The sequence below is a fragment of the Phragmites australis genome, chromosome 14 (genome assembly GCF_958298935.1).
Source record: "Phragmites australis chromosome 14, lpPhrAust1.1, whole genome shotgun sequence".
Taxonomy (NCBI): Eukaryota; Viridiplantae; Streptophyta; class Magnoliopsida; order Poales; family Poaceae; genus Phragmites; species Phragmites australis.
Window position 1 is genome coordinate 24822801 of NC_084934.1, and position 22347 is coordinate 24845147.

A 22347-nucleotide genomic window follows, 5' to 3' on the forward strand; every position below is an offset into this window, starting at 1 on the left:
ATGTGTTGTTCAAATAGATGATGAATTACTGTGTTGTCATGTGTAGATAGATTATTCGCATGAAGTATCATGGCCTGATTTCCATGTTCATGTGGATGACTCTCAAACTATGTTCAACTTATCTTGGGAGGATTTTGAAGTTGAAGAGGAGGATGTGAAAGAGGTTGCGGTCCCAACGAGACAGCATCTTCCATATGTTACAGTGGCTGGTTTTGTAGGTAACTCTTACTACAAAACATATGAGAACAAAAGATCATATATGACACCACAACAAACTGGTTATGAGTGGACAATGGAACAACTAGCCGATGAAGGGATTGTTACACAATGTTCAGGATGGCTCCGTAAGTATTCTATGTATTGCATGACACTTTAGTTGTAAACTATAACCTTAAATCAAGTAGGTTATGTACCTCAGTTGAAAGTTTAGGTATATTTCTATGGATGGTAGGAGCAGGACAATCAATTAGGCAAGCAAAGAATAAGTTCAAGAGGTCTGAAGAAACAATTTGTAGAAAATTTCTACATGTCTTACGTTCTGTCAATGCCTTAGCTGCACAAAACATTAGACCTAGGGATCCAAACTTTACCATCATGCATTCCAGACTATAAGATGGTAGATTTTTTTCCTCATTTTAATGGATGCATCGGTGCAATAGATGGAACACATATACGTGTCATTATACATAATGATGAGATTGTCAATCACACCGGTCGGCATGGCTATCCAACACAAAATGTGATGGCTGTTTGTGACTTTGATATGAGATTTACCTTTGTGGTGGCTGGATGGCCGGGGTCAGCACATGATATGCGTATATTCAACGACTCATTAAGGAAATATGCGACAAGTTTCCCTCACCCACCTGCAGGTAACCATTTTCACTAATCCATTGATAGTTCAACTTTTTTTTAACTCACCGCTGACATGTGACCTTGCATGTAGGTATGTATTATTTAGTTGATTCCGGATATCCAAACAAACACGAATACCTTGCACCTTACAAGGGAAAGAAGTGTCATCTTCAGGAATTTCGTCAAGGACGACAACCAAGCGGGAAGTATAAAGTGTTTAATCATGCTCATTCCTCTCTTCGAAATGTAATTGAGAGGTCATTTGGTGTTTTAAAGATGAGAGGATCTTATTGGCCATACTGGCGTACCCAATGGTCAAGCAAACTCAAATAATTCTTGCATGTATGGCTTTTCATAATTTTATACGTGACAGTGCCTTACATGATGAGGACTTTAAAAAATGTGACACTGATGAGGACTACGTTCCGAAAGTTGCTTAAGTGGGAGGTGACGGCAACACCGCTATAGAGCATGATGAGCAAGACATGAACCAGTTTCGTGACAGCATTGCTACCTCTTTGATGGCAAGTAGAATTTAGGAATATTTTCATTACATGCTACTACTAGTATTTGCCAAATAAGACTTCGGTATTGTAACGACACATATCCTACAAATTATCGAATATTTCCATTACATGCTACTACTACTATTTGCCGAGTAAGACTTCGGTATTGTAACATGATATCCTACTATTTGTCGAATATTCTCTGTTAGGAATGCATATATTGTTTGATGCCGTTGTTGTACCTATGTCATTGCAGCTTTATCAAGGTTCAAATAGGTTAATTACACTTTAACAATATATTTACAACTAATCAGTTAAACCAGAGGTATTTCAAATATTTCCTCATTCAGCAATAGCTACAGCAGACAGCCAGCCTATCCAAAAGCCAGCTTATCCAAAAGCCAGCTATCCAAACGGCTTTCTTCCCAGCTCATAAGCCCAACAGCCACAACCACTTCCCTGGCCAACCAGCTAGCAGCTGCTTCTATAGAAGCCGCAACCTATCCAAACGGGACTGTGGTCCCGCTCGCCGGCATCATAGACTTGTAAATAGAATAACCAAGTCGCGACCGTGTTGTCGCTGCTAGAGATCTAGATGGAGCGGGGTGAGGGCAGGTTTTGCCTCTACTCGCCCCCACCCGCTTGTCCCCCGCTCCGCCATGTCCCGACCCCAATCGAGACCACTGAAATTTATTCTTGCCCTGCATCGCCCTATGGTGCCTCGACTTTGACCCGACCCACCTGTCCCGCTCCAATTAAAATTATTAAAAGCTCTAAATCAAGTTTAATTAGAAGATAATAGCTATCAAAACATAAAAATCAATAAAAAAACTACATCTAGGATTCATAAGATCTAACATAATATAACAATAGTTATATACATGTATTAGTTTATTAAAAAAATTATTACAAAAGGATAATAAACTTCTTAAAAAATCTACTAAATAGACATGTAACATATACTCCGGAGCAGGACAGGGCGGGTTAGAACTTGACCTACTCCCGCCCCACTTCGATCGGTGACTCGTCCCGTCTTGTCCCACCCTGACCGATGCCTCTACCCTGTGGCAGATCCAGAATTGTAGATAAGAGTGGTCTAACTTAACACAATTCAATAGACTAACCATGCTACAGTACCGAAGCTATAATAAAATTTAAGGATTAGTGCAAATCTTAAGGTGGTCCATAGCCTATCGTGCCACCCTGCTGGATATGCCACTGCCTCTACCCTATCTTGCCCTAACAAGGACGGGGTAGATAAGACCTAGCGGGTCGGATAGTGACTTGAACCTCTAATTGCTACCTATGGTGACCCCGTTGTCGAGGATGTCTCGTTCGCTGTTGTCCAGCGTCCCGGCGGTCGTCATCAGAGCCGACCTTATCATCGCCGGCGTCCAGTTTGGGTACTTCTTCCACTAGCCTCGTCCAGCCTCAAATCTTACACTTGCCTCAATTGAATTCAGTTCCACTAGTTGAAGTCACATCACATACTAAAAACCGGTGGTCAGTTTGCTTTCTTTCCATGTATGTATCAATGTTGAAACCAATTGTTTGCGTGTCTCCTGAATACCAGAAATAGTTTGTACATCACAGTAGGCAAAATCAATTCAGCCATTAATATCAAAATACGATAAGTTTCGATAAAATCATGATGTTATCTAATATATCTGACGAACATTTATAATGAAATTAAAATCCTATAAAATAAATTTAGAATGGATTAGCGTACAAGCTAAGTACTGTTCCGAACGATGCGGCTTGGTTACTTTTACAAGGGCATTGCAGAATGATATGCACAGTTCAGTACGATCAATACAAGTCTTCTTTGCTCCTATGCTACTTTTGATCCATGCTCAATACGATGCTTACATTCTGAGGGCTGCAATATGAAAACACCGAAGAGCATTTCCTATATACAAATCTCTGCCTGACGCACTGACGTTAAGAAATTGGATTGCTTGAAATACAAGATTGGATACTGCTGAATGTGACTTGCAATTGTAAAAGTTTCTCAGTCATACAGATCAATGGATGAGGTTAGAAGTGATCTTAGAACGGTACAAATTTTCCTTTTCTTTTTCTGGTTTGTTCAAGACATATAAAGTCACATTCTTTTTCTTTAGACTACATACAACTCACGGTATCCTAGATTTGATGCCACCGACAACAGAACTATCTTCTAGAGAACTTTGACAGGAGATAGACAACGAAGAAGCAGAACAGCGCAAAGAGGACAACATGGAGAACATGACTTGAGCCCTGCTGGATAATGCTCTTGTTCAACCTTCGCATGTTATTCTTTACACCAGCCTGAGCTTTTGCAAGGGTCATTTGCTGCACATGCACAGGAGAAACAAAAGTTACGGATATAGATCGTCAAAGAACATAGTGAAGATTATATATATGGGACATAAAGAACCAATGCACCTATATGCCAGGCAATAAATCCATTAACTAACAGTTTGCTAGTGTTCATCAAAGGGACCTTAAAGGTCATACAAAGTAACTGACCACACAAAACATATAAAAACTCCTGAATGAATGCTTACTTTCTTTCACATGTAGAAGCAAATTTAGATTATGGTAGGGGGAAATGTCAATCCTGAATGAACTCTTACTTCTTTCACATATAGAAGCAAATTTAGAATATGGTAAGGGGAAATGTTCTGGGAAATATCATATAATGAGGAGTTAAAGTGGAGATGGTAAGAGTGAATAAATATATATGAAAAAGTAAATAAAGGGATAAATGCACACCAACTATCTAGGACAGTCAAGACATAATCAATAGGCTTCGAAAAAACAATACCAGTTGCCAGAGAAAAATGCAACACGACCAAGAGGTTAATAAGAAAAAGAAGGGGACAATACCAGTTGGTTAAGGAAATCATTCTGGAACTTGGCTTCAGAATTTATCTCCTGAGCAACCTGGAGAAACAATTGATCAAATATTAATACTTAAATTCCAGAAATGAGAACAAAGTTCCGACGCACTCTAAAGAACAGGTTATAAGTAACAATAGCAACGATGAACAATCACAACTTGAAGGCTTTTCCTTTACTTATTGAAATATTTGATACATGACCTACAGACAGTATATTCGATGTATTCACAAGGTTGGCTCAACAACAACTCAAATAACCAGCCATCGACTAATTCTACAGGTGAGGGAGCTTGCAACAGCTAGGTCTAAAATACAAAAAAAGAGTTAATGGAGTCATACACACATGACGGTTTTATGCAATCCATGAACATTCATAGCAGCATATCAAAGAAAGTAGAAATCAACGATTATCTACTGCAGTCAAGAATCTAATCATAGAAAATCTAATAATTGGATCCTGAATTTCTGATTCATAGACAGGAACCCACATAGAAATTGTGGCACATAACGAAGAATATGTACGGTGATCTGAGCAAGTGACTGTATTAAATAACTAGAGGCCAGATCACACCACTTATCACCATGTCACTATATAACTAGAGGCCCCTTTGGAAATGAAATTTTCATATTCCTGTGGGATTAGCACTGTTCCTGTAAAATTCTTGTGATGTTCTTGTGTTCAGGACAGGACCTAGATGTTAGCAACCAAGGTTCCAAATCCCGGCAGCAGTAACACACTGGTCACTGGGAACCGGAAATCCCAGTGGTTATTTTGAGCTGTTTGCCTGGTTTATCTATAGATGCTAGTAGAATTCTGTTGGAAGTTGAAAGTTGATGAATGTTTGACAGAAAAATGATAAGTGGCAGCGATAGTGTTGGGACCAGCCAGAAAACGTCTAATTTCAGGAGAACTTTAACAACTAGTTTTTGAAACCTTGCTACTTAGCTTGCAACTCATACCAAACTAGCAGTCTCTTATTCGGTTCTAATTCAAGTTCCATCCACTCCCAATTCTTCTAGGTTTTAAGATGATATAACAAACTTAGCCAAACTAGTACCAAGTGCTAAATCACGAATCAAATTACATGTGAAAAACGAATTGATGAGCTACAAAATATATCTTGCATCGCCACATACAAAATCTACAGCGCACGTGCAATTGCGCACAACCTATATGTTTTCTTACTTTCCAATCGAGGCAACCAGAACTCAATTGAGCATCAAGCATACCACGTCACCAGAATCATGTACCGGAAAGGATCAAGGCGGAAATGGAATCTAACCCCTTTCAATAGGCGGACCCTCGAGTGCAGCCCGTCGATCTCCTCGTCAAGATCCCCATGAACAGGATCGATCCGCAGCTGGATCTCGTCCGAGCTCGCCGCGTTCCTGCAACCCCGTAAGAACCCCAATTCATCACGGATTCCAATCCAATTTCGCGGGAAAAAAGTCGACGGACACAAAGAATCGGACCAGACGTCGCAGAGGGGGTTCACCTGGATCGGAGCGGCCCGGAGCCGTGCATCGGGTGCGCCATCGCGGGCGAGGGCAGATGGCGTCCAACTCTCGTTCGCACGTGGATTGGGTCGGGCCTGGCGTCGATTGACGAGGGACCTTGGCGCTGTGGCGCACGCGGAGACAGGGGAGGAGGGTCGGAGGGGTGACGTCGCGGGGAAGGAAGAGGAATGGAAGAGACAGGTGGGGACTAGGAAAAGAAAAAACGATGGGAAATCGTGTTTCTGACATTGGGCTTACAATGTCAGTGAATTCTGTGTTTTCTTTTTTGTTTTGTCTAATTATTTGATGTAATGAATACTGATAGTGTTGAAAAAAACAGGTAAATAAAATTTATCGAAGGTGGTAAACACAGTTTATCTAAAATATCGGATATACTAAATAAAATGTAAACAAAATTAAATATCACATAAAATTAAAAAAATACTAGTAGATATAGTATATATTTTTCTACAGGGTCTACAGGTAGCCCTAGTTTACCACCGATAATGTTTTTCCCTGATGGGACCATACCATCTACGTGAGAAATTTTTCTTTTGGTCAACTTAAGTATGATGAGGGTGAAGTACATGTAGTACATTCAAAGTTTCTAGTCTCAGTCCCATAAAAGAAAATTTCTAGTCTCGAACATGACTTCTCTGACATACATGGCGAATCCATTTTTATTTCTGACGGAGAGGAGACAATTTTTATGGACTACAACGATCCTCTACTTCCCAGTTGGGTCGTCCATAAGCAACACCAGCCCAAGTTACGCCTTACCCATTCTAGTCTCACTTTAATTATTGATTAACCATCTATTAATAATTGGAGTGTCGATTAATTCTTTATCAGCAGTCGATAGCTGATATGTAATTCTCGCGGGTCTATCGGCATTCCGGTTACTGATAAATTCTATGTCCCGCAGATGATATTTAAAAGAAAATTCATAACCTTTTATATGATCCCGACAATATCTATTTTTATATAAAGATCTCTTTATATGGAAATAGTACTTATTGATGATATCTATAACTTTGCAGTTGAGTATTTTATATAAGTCGGACGAACAATATACCCACATTCACGCACATTTATATGGATGCATCCTATCACATGTCTAAATAAGATTAGAGGCATAATCTCATATGATATGACACACATTTTAACCATTAAATACACGTACATATATATGCACTATTTCTTTTAAAATTTAATCCCAAAAATATACGAATACTACCGAGTGTACAACTCGGACAGGTTCCACCACGAGTACCTAGAACCTTTGCATTAATACTATTCAAAGGAAAATCAATCTGCACGCCGGTGGAGAGTAGACAAATTAAAAGATAAAACGAAACCCTGACATTGGGACCCAGATATCAGTGCGTGTTCATTAATGTGAACTCTGACAGCATGGGACCACACCATGTACCTGACATTCTTTTTCCTAAATGATTTACTAGTACTTGTCATAGATGGCCTTTTCGTAAGATGTTTCAGCATGCAGATTATAATTATAATCTATAAGTAAAAATAAATAAATGAATTATAAAAGTTAGATGGTGCAATCTATGGCTTTTATAGATTATATAATCCAATTTTTTATAATTTATAAATTACTTTTCATAATCTATAACTAAAACAAATAAATACATAGATGACCCTACGCAACTTTTGAACTCCGTATCCACATGAAAGTAGTGGACTTCCACACGTATACTTTTTCTTCGTCTCCTTGCGAACTTTCGGCATCGGGAAGATGCGAACTGGGAAGCCATTTTTAATTTTTATGGACTACGACGACACTTTCTTGTTTGTTCGGTCATAAATTACGCGCTGCCTATTTCACATGATCTACATTTACTTTCGGATTATTCAAATACAAAGTACACAACCAAACCAGCACCACCTTTAGCTCTTCAGATATAGTACTAAAAAAAAGAAATATCGGTACGAATATTCCATATCTTTTCATCGTCTTGTGTATTCAAGCTATACAGACAGACCGAAAATAAACTCTTACAGGATTATATCACTTGATATAAATAGCAGTTAATAAAACAAACGTTATCAGAAAAAAAAACTTTTCATCGTCTTGTACCGGCGGTTTCGGCGGGCCTCACCCGGCTTCCTCACTTCCCGGATTCTCCTCTCGATTGCGTCCCCGCCTCACCTGCTCCCCCTGCCGTCCACGCGACGCTCACGGTCGCCTTCGGTCGCCCTCGGCCTCGGCCTCCCCGCCGCCCGAGATGGCTTCGGCCCCCGATCCTTCTTACGGCGAACTCTGACCTCGAGCCGCGCGGCCTCGGGCGGCGGACCTCGCCGCTGCAGGTGAGCATGTGTGCACTGTCTCTGTTTGGTTGGTTCCGGGGTTCTTGGAAAGGAGGGTGGTGGCTGCGGCCTCCGGTTGATCGCCGTTCGCCGTGGAGTCGGGGTTGGGGCTGGGATTTCTTAGTGTGCCTTAGGCTGTGTGCAATTTGGTTTAAAGTCAGCAGGCGGCCGTTCAGGTGGACCTGGGCCTGTACAAAAAATGATCTTTTAGCAAATTCCAAATTTTTATGCACTTCCGGTGAACCTGGGGCTGCACAAAAATTGATATTTTAGCAACTCGTAAATGAAGTTTCGTTGCTGTTTGAATGGTAATTGCAAAAGTTTGGGCAGGATGGATGCTTGGGTGTGAAGGTGCATATGTGGGAATCCTCGTTACAATTGGGGTTAGTTTCGAGGAAAAGGTGGAGGAGAAAGGGAATTGGAAAGGTGAGGTTAGGTGATGGCTCATGAAGCTGTGGGATGACTGGGAGGGCATGGTTAGGCCAACTCCAGCAGATCCCTCAAATTTACTACGGAGAGAATATGACCTGCAAATCTGCGGAGTTGACGCAGCACACGTAACACTGTAGCAATACTGTTCAGAAGAAAACAACGTCGGTTACTGTAGCAGTACTGTTTACAGAGGCCGACAGCGGGACCGGAGAGAGAAAAAGAGAAGTGGAAGGTAGAAAATAGGGTAGCTTCTTGCTGTAGATGAAAAACTAGGTGATGCTGTAATAGTATTTTTGAGGATGAAAATTTAAGGTAGCTGCTGAAAATGGCCTTAGTGGAAATGCGAATGTATCTTTTCACGGATCAATTCGTTTATTCTTAATTTTTGGTGCACTCAAGTAGTTGATGTTGCCCGCAAGAGCTGGAAAAAGGAACATGTCTTTCGCGGGTTGAGCTTTGTGCAGCGGTGTACTTTCCCAATCACCATTAGTAAGGTTATTTTGTGTGTTCCGTTTATTGCAGAATGATAGTAGTACAATACATTTTAGGATCAGTCATGCAGTTCATAGTGGACCTGACTCTCATTTGACATAGCTTGAAGTCTTGCATTAAGCAGGAGTAACACGCAATCATTTTCACTTTTTGTGAAACTTACAGTTAGCAACTTTGCAGTATTATTCAATTTTTTGGAAGTTGGGATTGATACTGTGCTAGTCAGGCACTGATTACTGAATTTAACATGAATGCCACTATGGTGCAGGTGATACTTTGGTATTCTTGCTAACTTCAGGTAATGGTCAATATGAGGGACAATGAGTCATCAAATGAAGCACAATTGGATGAGCCTTTAGGGAGAGTGCCAATACTTTCCTATGGTTCTGGGCATATGCTTAATGACATCACAGCATCTTGTTGGTTTACCTATTTGCTGGTGTTCTTGACGGATGTCGGACTTAGTCCACGGTATGTCCCTTTTTGGTTACATTTCCTATTCTCCTATTGTACTGTATATGATTATATTCCATTCTCACATGTTGCCAAAACATGTTGAGTTGGAGGATTTATGTGCTCACTTTATCTTTATTCTAACTCTTTATCCACTCTACTCGAAGAGGAATATTACCTTTGCATTAGTAAGTAAGTTCATGTTTAATTTCAAGTTTTCTTAGACGTGATACAGAAATTATTTCACTGAAATATATTCTACAACTTTTAAATACAAGTATGCACAACTGATCATCAAAACTCTGCTGATCCTTTTTGTTACCAGTGCTAGTGATGTTCGGAAATTGACTAATAAGACTTAACCATGTTCAAAGACTAATAAGGCAATAGCAGAAATGCTAGTTATCAAGCAACCACTGGCCTAGTTGTAGTAGCCCGAGTTGGTAAGCAAGAGGTCATGAGTTGAATTCCCAGGCCAAGCAAACTAAAAAAGAAATAGTAGAAAAAGGGGGTTTCTAGTAAAGCCCGATTGGATGAAAAAACCACTCTATTGTAAAAAAAGAGAAAGAAATGCTAGCTATTAGGAAATTGCTAACTAATTTTCTGATCATTGACATGTCGTTGAGTCTACCTAAAATATTGAATTGTTGGATCAGATCATGTTCATTTATCCGGATTTTGAGAAATATTGAGATGTTGAAAGCTTGAAAGTAGGTTCAGGGTTATTTTAGACATTTTACTTTATAATTCACCTTTGCAGTGATGCTGCTGTTGTCATGCTTTCTGGACAATTGGCGGATGGATGCGCAACAATCTTTGTTGGGGAATTGGTGTGTGTCAAGAAATAACGTTATTCATTTATCCTACACTGTTGGAAAATTTGCAGTACAAAAACATTTCAATTGTTTCTCTTCTCTTTAGTCACCACAAGCTAGATTTTTCTGCATTTACTGTGTGCGACTCCGGGTAGATATATGAACATACCGTTTTTGTTCCAGATCGATCGTTTGGGACATTTCAAACTGTGGCATGCAGGAGGGTCTATTTTAGTGGCAATTTCCTTCTCATCTGTGTTTGGTAGCTGCTTGCCTTGCAAACTTACGGGAACAAGTTCATCTACTCTGGAGACTGTTGGATACAGCACATTTGCCGCTATTTTTAATGTTGGTTGGGCAGTTACTCAAGTCGCTCACATGTAATTGCTCCTTTCTTTCACTATTTTTCTCCATTCTTCTTTTTATAATTTCATCATTTCATTTATGGATATCTTTTACATATTTATAAGGTCAATGGTGAACTGCATGACATCAAACCCGACTAGCCGGGTTTCACTTGTAAGCTGTCGTAATGCCTTCACAATGGTTAGAACACTGTACTCTGACATTCATTCTATCTTATCCAAATAACAAAATAATTGTATCTAATGTGCTCAATTTCCATGCTTATGCTAGGTTGCAAATCTTAGCCTTTATGGCATTGCTTTGCTGATATTTACTCTATTGCAGTCAGTGAATGTAATAGTTCAGGTACTCTCTTGTATTAACTAATATGTATTACTAGATGCCTGATCTTTTGGATTTTCATTACATTTTTCAAATACTTTGGCCAGTATCGGTGGATTGCTTATATGTCCATTTCCCTCGGATGTTGTTTTGTTGCCATCTTCATATTTGGAACAAAAGAGCCAGGGTAAGATGGGAACCTTCGTAACTGACATTTTTTTGAAATAGTTATTGATTAGGTTTTTCCTCTCATTTTTTTTTGCATTTGTTGAATAAGTTATTTATCTTTAGGTCAAATCAGCATTGTGAGGATAAAAGCCTTTCCAGAATTTCTTGGGCCTACTGGTTCAAGAAAGTATTGTACTATCAAGTTGCTCTAGTCTATACTCTTACTAGATTGGTGACCAATGTTTCACAGGTATCTAGTGATCTTTTGCTCTCTGATATAGGAATGCAATTACCTTTTCTTTGGGAACTTCTAAAGGCATTTATATTTTTTATTCTATTTACGCTGGAGAATTGTATTTTATGTGCTCCTTTACAACTCTAACATTATTGTACCATGTATGGCAAAGGGTGTCTCTTATAGATTAAGATTCTGTACTCTAGAGTAAATTGCCCTGTTTAATATACAGTTACCAGCATATTGATGGGGGAGGAAGTGTACAGACCAGTTCATTCATTCTTCTAGCATTAAATATTACATATATCAAATATTTTTATTGTTTGTAAAATATTTATTATTACATTTGTTTCAAATTACATAAGATCATGTTAAAACGTACCAATTTCAGGACATTCTAGACCTAGCAAATTTTTATTATACATCAGTATATTCATATCTTATATATTAACAAATTATTAAGTATGTTTACTGGACAACTGACAAACTTCATTTGTTGATTCTTGCAGTGGTCTTCTATACATAGACTTGCATTATCTTTATTTTACTAGATTTTTACTATATGCCTTTCTCCTTATGCTTTGAACTTCAACCAGAGGACTAGGCAGCAATAATGTTTCTATATTTTGTCAGGCACTTCTTGCTTTGTACGTGATAAATGATTTAGAAATGCACCAATCCTCCAAAGCATTGGTAAGGTCTATCCCCACCCTTTCTAGATTATCTTTTTAATGATTTATTTTTGCCTCTTGCATTTAGTTTGTCTTTATGTTTATTATATCCTTGTGAAAGTGTACTGATCTGATGGATATGCTATTCTACTAAAAAAATGGATATGCTATAGTAGAAATTTTAAATGCTTGAAGCAAACAAGTGATATATTATACCAACAGAACTGATAGTCAACAATATAAGAGGTGCCAAAAGTTTGAACGCCCAAAAACTGCCGAGCTTAGTCCATTTTTCCGAAATTAAGCTAGCTTTGTAAGAACTCCAGTACATTTGGTGATCTGTCCAGATAATCTGATGGTCCGGTCAAAATAATCTGAATACTGAAAGAGATTTTAAATAAATTCTTCTTCCCAATTAAGACATCATCACCTATTTCATAACTTAGGATCAGTTTACATGATTTAGTGCTTTGTCCCATAATATGCTTTTCCCCTGGATTAATTATTTCTCATTTTGTTTTCAGGTACCTGCTATTATCTACATCAGCAGCTTGACAGCATCTGTGATATTACAGGTCAGACTATTTCGTTAATGTCTAATTTGTCTAATCTAGTACTTCTCTACTCAACTCAATGTCTCAATGGAGTTCTAAAACTGTTTATAGGAGACTACATGGTCAAGTTGGCGTCTCAAGATTTACTTTTCAGCTGGAGCAGTGCTTTGGATATTGTCAGGTCTTGCAATTGTTCTTCTACCAAGCAGAATGCACAACCTGATGTATGCCATTTCAATCATAATAGGAGCTGCCAATGCTCTTATGGTAGTAAGTATAATCAAACTTCAATTAACACCTGTATTGCAAAGAGATGATACAGTACAATGTAGATAATTTTCCCTCTGTCCACCAATGTAAAGCGCGCACGCATTTCAAAATTCCCCCTGTATTGCAAAGAGATGATATATTACAATTTAGAGAATACTCCCTCTGTCCACAAATGTAAGGCGCGCACACATTTTGAAATTCAAATTTTGTAACTTTTGACTAACAATTAGGCAAACTATCTCATGCTTGCTACCTCTGCTGCATATTTTCTTTGAGAAATGCATAAGATATCACTGATTTGATGTCAGTTAGCGCTGCCATTCTAGTTTGATGTGTCATCATGTTCTGCTCTGTCAAAACCTTGAAAAGCTGACTTATATGTGTTTCAAAAGCTACATTACTAGTTAAGAACTAAATAAGCCAGATTATAATGAGTAAATTTTGTTTTATGTATGTCTTAGAATAATTTTACTATGTTGTTGTTAACCTTGTGCAACAAGTAATCTGTATGACATATATATGCATGTTACATGCCTTACTGTGAGCATTTTATATGCACTTTTGATTTATATTTTTGGTTATCGTGTAGACTCAGTTGAAATTTTTCCACACGCATTTTACGGCATGATCTTGCAATTCCATGGGAGTTCACTTTCATCATTCTTATCTTTCTTGTGCTTTCCTTGATACCAGGTGACAAGTATCAGCATGGAAGGTATTTTAGTAGGAGAAGATCTAAATGGTTGTGCTTTTGTGTATGGATCATTAAGTTTTGCTGATAAAGTTTCATGTGGGCTAGTTCTGTTTATACTCGAGTCCTATCAAGGTAATAACTGTTACTATCTTGGCACTGGCACATCAACATTAGAAAATTGACTTAATTATCTTCTGGTTCAAAGTTTGATGAGGTTGATATTTTGCATGGCAGGAAGTACCAAGATGAGGAATTTAGGAATGGTATTTGGCTATTCAGTTACAAGACTTGGCTTGGGATTAGTTCCAGCTGCCTGTTCATTGCTTTCAGCGCTAGTCGCTTATACTATGGACCTCCCTGATACTCGGCGAAGACCTTTGGTGGAGCCTCTTCTAGCATGACTTTGATGGTGACACTTGTACAGTTCCACTGTAAACTTTTAGTCATCACTTGTAGGCAATGGCATGTGATGGATGAATCCACTGCTGGAGCCTGGAGCTACTAACAACCTTATAGATCTAAGGAGGAATCGAGCTCACATACTGGTCCAATTGATTTTGACTTCATATGGTCTGAATAAGTTATAGAAAAGAGAAAATGTACTCAGCAAGGTGTTGACTATATGGATCAAAAGTAGCATAGGAGCTGGAAGACTGCTGTCGATCATACTGAACTGCGTAAATTAATCGGCAATTCCCTTGTTGTAAATGTAACCTAGCCACATTGTTCAGGACAGTACATAGCTTGTATGTTAATTCATTCTGAATGCAACTGAACTGCCACGTAGGCACATATAGTCATTGGCAAGGAATGTTTACTCAGGTCCTTGTTTTATAGGATTGTGATTTCACTATAAACGATCGTGGGTGTATAGATAACATCATGATTAATCCAGTGAAACGTTTCATATTGATATTAAAGGCTGAAACAATTTTGCCTACCGTCATATACATTATTTCTGATATTCATGAGACAAATGCTAACTGATCACCGTGCGTTTACATGTGCGATGTCTTTAACTGATTAAACTAAATTGAATTGAGGCAAGGGCAAATTTGAGGTAGGACAAGGCTAGTGGAAGCCGTTTCTTTCATATACATATTTTTAGTCTCGATATGCTACTCTTGCGTGCAGAGTGCAAGATGATTCGTTGCATTGCATTTTCAGAAAGTGAGCATACGCAGAAGCAAGTCTTGTGAAGTACTTATCTGGAATTTTATTCAATATAGGATGTGTATAGCCCAATAATTGCAAAAAAAAAACTTAAATTTGACAGAGTTCCTCACCTGGGTACACTAACCTTTCCAGTAGACCTCTGACCCAGTAATCATACAAAAATTCCCTCTATTAAATATCAAGTAAATTGCTAAGTAGTAGTACAAATATTTTTATTATCATTATAAAATAACATTAGTTATCACTGATAAGTGGTCCGAGGCCTCACATGTCATCCTCACCTAGATTTCTTTTCTCACTATCCTTGTATTATTAATGAGCAAAATTATCTGCTATCCTTGTACACCGCCTTGAGATATACAACTCTGTCGAAGTCACTCATTCCCAAACCTTAGATGATCAGGTTCCTTATCATGTTGTTCACCTTAACGGCTGACATGTTCTACGTTATCGCTTCATTGTTTTTGGGAACCTTGTAAGGCTTGAATACCTCCTTCCAATTTGCAAAGCCCTGGGCTTGAATGCAAGCTTTTATCATCGTCTTCTAGAACTAAAAATCAATAACATCGAAAACACAAAGTTTTATAGAATACCTATCTAATACCATATTTTCTAATTACCAATTAAGATCAATTAGAAAGATTTTCGGCTCTGATACAACTTGTAGTATCGTTTACTCGTAAACTTGGCAATCAGGGGGTGAATGATTGCAGAAGCCAAAATCAATTTATTCTTAATTAAAAATTCACCTAATGTAAATCCACTATGATTTTAAACTTAATGAAAATCTTAGGAATAAAATCTGTTTGACTTGAATTATTGGCAGCGGAAAGTAGACAAAATTTCACAAATAATGCAACAAGAATCACATCAATTGGAAATCCGGATCTTAAGATATACGTCTGAAAGCAAAACCTTGTCGGATGGTGAAAATAAATAATCTTTGCAAACCTGGAGATGATCATCACATGGTGTTGGAAAACTTTATCTTTATTGCTGGAATTGTTTACAAGATGTCTAATAAAAAGCACCAACAATTCTCTAGAAAATCATATTTTTATCTCCTAAAACCTTCTCTATTTCTCTCGCGAGTTGGGCTCCATTTACTTGGGATACAAAATACCAGCCCCTAACCTCTTCTTTTATAGTCCAGACTCAGACCTAATTTTAGGGCGCCCAAGGTGGAAAATCTTGCTGGACAATGAACACATTGCTCGATGAGGTCACAAGCATAGAGGCCCTGCTTTTCATGTCATCGTTAAAAAGCAATGAGTGCAAGTTACAACAGCTACTGCCACATATTGATTGTCTTAACCAATACTTTGATTTCTAGAATCTAGTATGAGGTTCAATGGACAATGGTTTTGCCTTCAAGTCAACAAACTGTTCTTCTTTCATGGGCAAATTCGAACCCAAAGCAGCAGGGTATAATCCAATTGATCAAACAAGGAAAACACTTACAACGTATACAGGCATACAGTACACACGAGCTGCTTTACGCTATTGATGTTCCTCCATCGTCCCTCAACCGTGTGCCATCTTCGATTCTCTTCATGTAAATGATCTGTACTTTATGCCCCTTTGGTCTTCAATCTTATAATAACAGCGCTATTATTAATTTCCGTAGGGCGCCCACAACTTCGGCCACGGGGTGCGCGGCCTCGGTTGCCTTGCCCGCTGTTGGGTTGCTGGCCGCCGGCCTTTCTGCAGGCACGGTGCCGAGTCCGGCTTCACAAGGGCGGCTTGAGGGTGCTCGTGGGCAGTGCGGCTTGGTGCCGAGTTCAGCTTCACAGGGGCGGCCAATGGACGTGGCGGGTATGGCCGTCCCACGCGCTGTTGTAGATGTGGTGGTCGGCATGGTAGTTGGTGTTGTGTCCGCGGCTTGCGCGGTAGCTCGCCAAAGGATGGACGGCAGCAGTGGCCTGAATCCGCGTGCTGAGGGCTAGAGCATCCTAGAGTGAGCGGCCAGTGACGTCGATGTCTAGCGTGCATACAACACATACGGTGGGAAGGTGCGGGGGCTCCGAGCGAAAGCCTTCAAGCAACGACGGCACCTTTGGGCGTCGTTTCCCTCATTAGAGGCGTTGCTATCTTAATACTTGTATCTTTCTTCGTATACTTGTTTGAGATAAATTTTTGAACATGTTTAGAACTTCTTCATGTCTCTATATTTTTCAAGTTACCGAGATGAACAAGTCACCAAGATCAAATAACTTGCTCTAAATCTATATAATCTACACAAGTTTCAATATTGCATCATAGTATAAAAATAATTTGCGAAAATATATTTTTCTTGCAAGTGCTTAAAAACCTCTTTATTGTAAATATGAACAATTTGAAGTAGCATATTTTTGTGAGAACTTTATAATTATGTTTATGATTCATTCAATCCCAAAAATACAAAAGAATCCATATCAAATGCTTAAGTTACTCCTATATGCAATATTGATGAAAATCGTAATATCTTTTACTAAAGGTTTTTAGTCCGATTTTGTTTGGCCTTACTGAACATTTATGCTTACGAGATGTTAACATTTTGTGCTAAACGATATATTTGTTATAATTTTAACTATTTTGCTATGTTCAATTTTGTGCCTAATCTCGTACTCATGCTTGATCGTCTTCAAATTAAATTTGTTTCAATTGGCATCTATCTCAATTGGTATTTCCTTTCAATTGGTACGCTAGACTGTACTGACCTATTAGGGGTAGCACTGAAAAGTCTATTCACATACAAACCGACTACTTCATCTCCACCACAATCTCGATGTCGGTCAATTATCGAACTACAACGACCCATCACCTCATCGCACTACATCATTAAATCATGCACAGGTTTTTCCCTGTCGCTGCAGTAACGCACGCTAATAAGCTTACTAGAGTATCCAATGGCCTTCGTCAATATAAGACGCTGCAGCATTGCCTCATGCATAGGTTTTTTCCTGCCGTTGCAGTGACGCAAGATAATGAGCTTATTAGAGTATCTGATGCCCTTCGTCAATATAAGACACCTCCATCTCAACCATCTGAGCACAACTAACAGTAAGCATGACGGAAAGAGGAAGATGTGGAAGGGCCATGCAACTATTTGAAGGTCATCCACCAAATGAACCAAGCAGGGACGCGTTCGACAACCTCTTACTCCCAAAATGCCGAGGCCCGAATGCCATTGTGGACAGACATGCAGTGTTTGGTGTTCCCATGACTTGGATACCTTCAGGAGGAGGTACTTCTGTTGTTCGAACATAGATGCGCTTTCCAAAAAGAGTGAATCTTCTCAGGTAATCACTTTGAGAAAACACAATTTTCCATTCACTTCGTGTACTAACACTTTTCATCCACGGGCAACAAATCGCATCCAGCCACCAACCGAGGTGTGTGCATTTTACCAATGGATTGATGACTTCATATCCCCCAAGGACCACAAATGGGTGGGTAAAAGGAAGAAGTGGGACGAGGATGAGCTAAATTGGAGGCGTGAGAAAGAAGCCCGTGCACAAGCGCGTAAGAAAGAAGCAGTGATGAGGCGTGAGAAAGAAGCCCGCGCACAAGCGCGTAAGAAAGAAGCAGTGATGAGATTCACTTTCCCTAAGACGTATTTACATGTTATGTGTTTTATATCGACCATGATACCTAACGCCACAAAAATTATAAATTTCCTATGTGTATACCATATGGCAGTGTAACTGTGTTATGTAACAATACTTGAATGAATTATCACCGACCGTTATTCTACAAACCTTTCTTACTTCACAAAATTAGCGACGATACACAGACATGTGACCTTATCCCTACTGCTAAAGCATCGCACGGTGTAGCAATATTCCCCCTTGTATCATTGATCTCTAAAATAGGCTATGACCAACTTGTCTATATAAGGATAACCCATCCATTTTGTCCTTCTATCATTGATCATTAGTTGAGACTGTTCATGCATGATGTAAAAGAAACCACTCCATACTGTCAGAGAAGATGCTCAAGCGCGTGATGCATCACATCCATAGCACTTGCAACTACAACTAGCCTACACCTATAGCTTGGACACTCGCACATGACCTTATCCCTTCTTCTATAGTACCGCGTCTCTTTCTCTCTCTGTCGACAGACGCTTCCGACAGACGCGCGACAAGATTCCCTGAGACCCACCCTGACATCGCAATAACTCCCCCTCGAACACAGCGAATAGTTTATGGCAGTAACCCCATTTATGTATATAAGGGTAATCCCTACATGGCTACTTCATCTCCAACACAATCTCTGCCATGGCAAACGGTAGGTTGACATGAGCATGCAGTGGAGGCGGCATGCTTACGAACGCCGGGAAGACGAGCAACATCAGGAGGAACTACGGCTGAAGCGTCAGGAGGAGGAGCGCATGAGGAAGGCAGTAAAAGAGCGTGCTACGGCTGAAACACGCGAAGCTGAGACGGAAATGAAGCGGGAGAGGGCTCGTCGCACTAAGGCGACATGACCCAATGCCATCATGAAGGGCAAATATCCTAGGTGCACTCTGTAGAGTATCCATTTTAACTTACACTACTTTCATTTTCTAAGGCATGTTAGGTTTAGCAGTGACACACAATTAGGTTAGTCTTTAGGTGTACTATACATGTGAAATGTTTGTTGTTGTCATATCTTTATGGTTAGTGTTCCTTCGCGCAGCGACGAAAAAACCCATGTCACATGTAATGTTTATCAGCGTATGTAATTTCTGTGCCAGGTTATATCATAATTGTGTTTCACAATTACTATTGTTCGACAAATTTGATTTTGTATCTTCCCAATATTACTTTATTAAAAAAATTCTCACACAATCTTACATCAACTAAATAAAGAAATATCAATAAAATTACATCGAGCTAAAATTAAGGATAAATTAAGGAAAAAATAAATCACCCTGTCAAGCCATTTGGACAACTATTTACACATCAAATATTTTTCGTCGAACCATATCTATTCTGCCAGAAATTAAATTAATTGACAAACACGTCGCCCGATGAACGGGTGCCACTAAGATCTCGCTTGTTCAATGAGTGATACGAAGTTCTCACCCGTAGAATGAAAGTCAATAGCTTATTCCTATCAAATTTTCAAACGGGAGTGTAGTTTTGAAAATATAAAAACAAAAAAATATATAAAAAACTCGAAACATACCTTAACATGAATGGCTACACATGAACCTGACCCCAATTGGCCTGGGCGGTTGCCAGTTGGGCATTGTCCAAGGGTGAGACGCTCGTGCAGTCGTGCCCTCGTGCCGTTTGTGCTGGGAAGTGCCCTTGTCCAAACGGCCGTGCCGCGAGGAACTGCGTTCAGGCGACCGTGCCGTTGCCGGCGGCCTGATCCTGCCGATGCGCCGCCTGGGCCTGGGCACCTTGGCTTCCTGCAGGCGCAGCTTCAACATCGCGTGCTCGGTGCTTGGTATCATGGGATGGATATGGGCGTCAACGGCGGGCGCTCAGCTGCACTAGGCCTGCCCGCCCGCCCGCCCGGCGCCCGAGATTCGGCCAGGTCGGACTGCGGGCTGCGCAGCTGGTGCCTGGTGCACGGCAGCACGGGGCGATTTGTGTGGGCGCGGCGCACTGCCGCTCTCGTTTCTCTCAAGTTACCCGGTGGTTCATGTCAGAGCCTCCGGCATGTCACCAGCCAATTCTTGATCCTAATTCAAGTTGAAGAAAAATCGGATGGTAAATTCCATTCGTGCGGAAATCTGGAGACGCAAGGTATCACTGAGATGTGAGGGACAATTTAGTCGGCTATTCCATTATTCTCTTTTTGTGTGATTCTTGCAATTTCTCCAGAGTCAATGCTGGCAACAACGCTTGACAACGAGACTGACTCTGGAGAGGATCAGTTCTTGGCAATCTTTTGGATCGTTTACTGCACGCCCTCTTTTTTTTATTATTTTTTTATTATTTTTTTCTGCGGACAGGCAAGGTGCCTGGTGATAGGCTCCTAGGGTGGAAGCTCTGCCGGGGGATTCAATTGCCCCCTCCTGCACCATTCCTCCATAAAAAGTCTTCAATGAAGATCCGATTAAGGAACTCTGATTAAAAAATAAAATAAAATAAAATAAACTGCACGTCCTTTTTTCCCCCACGTTTTCCTCTGCGGTACATCAACTAGTTCCGCAAATCGATTTTTTGAAAAGAAAATTTGTCTTTTGAAGAGTATCAGTCATGAACAAGTATGGTAAATTAATCCAAAGAGTTCAGCGTTGCTGTTTCATGCAGAATATTATTTTTACAGCAGTCTACACGGATCAAAGGAAAAGAAAATACAGAGAACAAATTGTTTCACCACAGAGCAGACTGTAACCGAACAGTTTTCAGTCCGTTCAAGCCAAAGCCACAGCTAGTCAGGTGCCCGTTTTGGAGAGGGTAGGCAGACAGTTCCATCCAAAAAAACCAACAACTTTCTTGCAATCAGCAAAGAGTGGTCAGATGCAGAAAGCTCTCTTTCTCCCTGGAGAAAGCTCCCTTTCTCCCTGGAGAAAGCTCCAGCCAGGTTAGCATTGTTGCTTCGCTGAGAATTGCATGGCTGCTTTTCCTGCAACTGAAACCTTCCATCGAAACAAGATCCTGTGCATGTTCTTGAAAGATGCAAGTTTCCATAAGAGCAAGTTAAACCATATGCAGGCATGCAGCACTCGAAAGGAAGACAAAAGGACCGATCAAACAAAAATGCATTCTGAAGTGGAGTGCAAGCTTCAAGTACACAGATGCTGCTTTTCTGAAACAGCAGTAGGCGAGAGGTTGTTTTCAGAGAAACAAAAGTAGGAGAGTTGTTGGAAGAGCTTGTCACCCGTAAGCTGAAGGTATAGCTAATTCCGGATGCATGGCTAACCTTGTACGACATACTGCTCCAATATCATCCTGACTCGCATGCCATGTCAGTACCCCCACCTTCTGCGCACCTGCAAGGAAGACACAGAACAAAACGAACGGACAATCTGAAGAAGCCGGTGAGTTACCTTGTAAATCGCACGCCAGAGCGACTCAAGAAAAAGAAAGCATGCAAAACAACAAGGTGGACGACTCGTCGAGGTGTCCTATGTTCACTAATCTGGGCTGATGAGTCCTATGCTCAGGCGAGATGACACCAACTTCAGACGGATGGACACAACATCTCTCGATCCATCTGACGTCGGTGTCATCTCTCCTGAGCGTAGGACGCACACCCACAAGGCCACAAGAGCAGCTCGTCCCTGCTTGGCTCTCGTCTCCTCCCTGCTCACACACCACTGCCAATATGTTCTTTGCCCTCTGCACAGATAATCAACCATCTACTCCTCTGTGTGTGTCTCTCTGCCTGCAGAATGCTTCTATGTTTATATAGAGATCGGGAGTGGGCACTGTGTGTAGCAGGCATGTCTATTTGCCACTGCATAGACTGATTGATGCTTCATGCTCGGTGGCGAGTGACGTCCAGCCGTGACGACTGATGAGGCATGCGATGATCCAGCGAAGCTTTGACCGGCTAAAGCTCGTGCTTTTACACGGGAATTTTTTGACACAATCAATTCCACACTGGAGATGGGTACAGGTCAACGGCGCGCGTCGTTGAGTGAGAGCCCGATATGTGCACAGTGCACAAGACTGACATGCAATAGTTTGAGCAGCAGTT

General features: G+C 40.3%; 2 protein-coding genes and 1 long non-coding RNA gene across 7 annotated transcripts; 1 reads left to right on the top strand and 2 right to left on the bottom strand.

Annotated features, from left to right (window-relative positions):
* Positions 1-3332: 3332 nt before the first annotated feature.
* On the bottom strand, positions 3333-5912 carry LOC133891571 (bet1-like protein At4g14600). The gene is made up of 4 exons (XM_062332295.1): positions 5743-5912; positions 5530-5635; positions 4233-4289; positions 3333-3695 (listed from the first exon to the last, which is right to left on the bottom strand). Exons 1-4 carry the CDS (start codon positions 5781-5783, stop codon positions 3534-3536), a joined length of 366 nt encoding a protein of 121 aa, XP_062188279.1. The 5' UTR covers positions 5784-5912; the 3' UTR covers positions 3333-3533.
* Positions 5913-7816: 1904 nt separating this feature from the next.
* Positions 7817-14458, top strand: LOC133890819 (uncharacterized). 5 transcript variants are annotated; one of them, XM_062331391.1, is made up of 14 exons: positions 7820-8074; positions 8906-9000; positions 9267-9469; positions 10212-10281; positions 10450-10646; positions 10737-10812; positions 10903-10977; positions 11061-11140; positions 11245-11371; positions 11990-12049; positions 12552-12602; positions 12693-12851; positions 13545-13677; positions 13780-14458. In XM_062331391.1, exons 3-14 carry the CDS (start codon positions 9300-9302, stop codon positions 13944-13946), a joined length of 1365 nt encoding a protein of 454 aa, XP_062187375.1. In that variant the 5' UTR covers positions 7820-8074; positions 8906-9000; positions 9267-9299; the 3' UTR covers positions 13947-14458. The 5 variants fall into 5 exon arrangements, with proteins under 5 accessions (XP_062187378.1, XP_062187375.1, XP_062187376.1 ...); XM_062331392.1 differs by having other exon boundaries at positions 8909-9000; XM_062331394.1 differs by lacking the exon at positions 8906-9000 and having other exon boundaries at positions 7817-8074; positions 12693-12762; positions 13780-13923.
* A 6456-nt stretch (positions 14459-20914) lies between these two features.
* Positions 20915-22018, bottom strand: LOC133890894 (uncharacterized). Its single transcript, XR_009904120.1, has 2 exons — positions 21568-22018; positions 20915-21313 (listed from the first exon to the last, which is right to left on the bottom strand). It is a non-coding gene; the product is annotated as an uncharacterized LOC133890894 (long non-coding RNA).
* Positions 22019-22347: the final 329 nt, after the last annotated feature.

Bases quoted from the DNA above. Each gene is read 5' to 3' on its own strand.
- LOC133891571 (XM_062332295.1), bottom strand. From the start codon at position 5,783: ATGGCGCACCCGATGCACGGCTCCGGGCCGCTCCGATCCAG. The intron at 5,636-5,742 runs GTGAACCCCCTC...ACGGGGTTGCAG, and splicing joins TCCGGGCCGCTCCGATCCAG to GAACGCGGCGAGCTCGGACG. The intron at 4,290-5,529 runs GTTAGATTCCAT...TTGTTTCTCCAG, and splicing joins GGGTCCGCCTATTGAAAGGG to GTTGCTCAGGAGATAAATTC.
- LOC133890819 (XM_062331393.1), top strand. From the start codon at position 9,300: ATGGTCAATATGAGGGACAATGAGTCATCAAATGAAGCACAATTGGAT. The intron at 11,141-11,244 runs GTAAGATGGGAA...ATTTATCTTTAG, and splicing joins TTTGGAACAAAAGAGCCAGG to GTCAAATCAGCATTGTGAGG. The intron at 11,372-11,989 runs GTATCTAGTGAT...ATATTTTGTCAG, and splicing joins TGGTGACCAATGTTTCACAG to GCACTTCTTGCTTTGTACGT.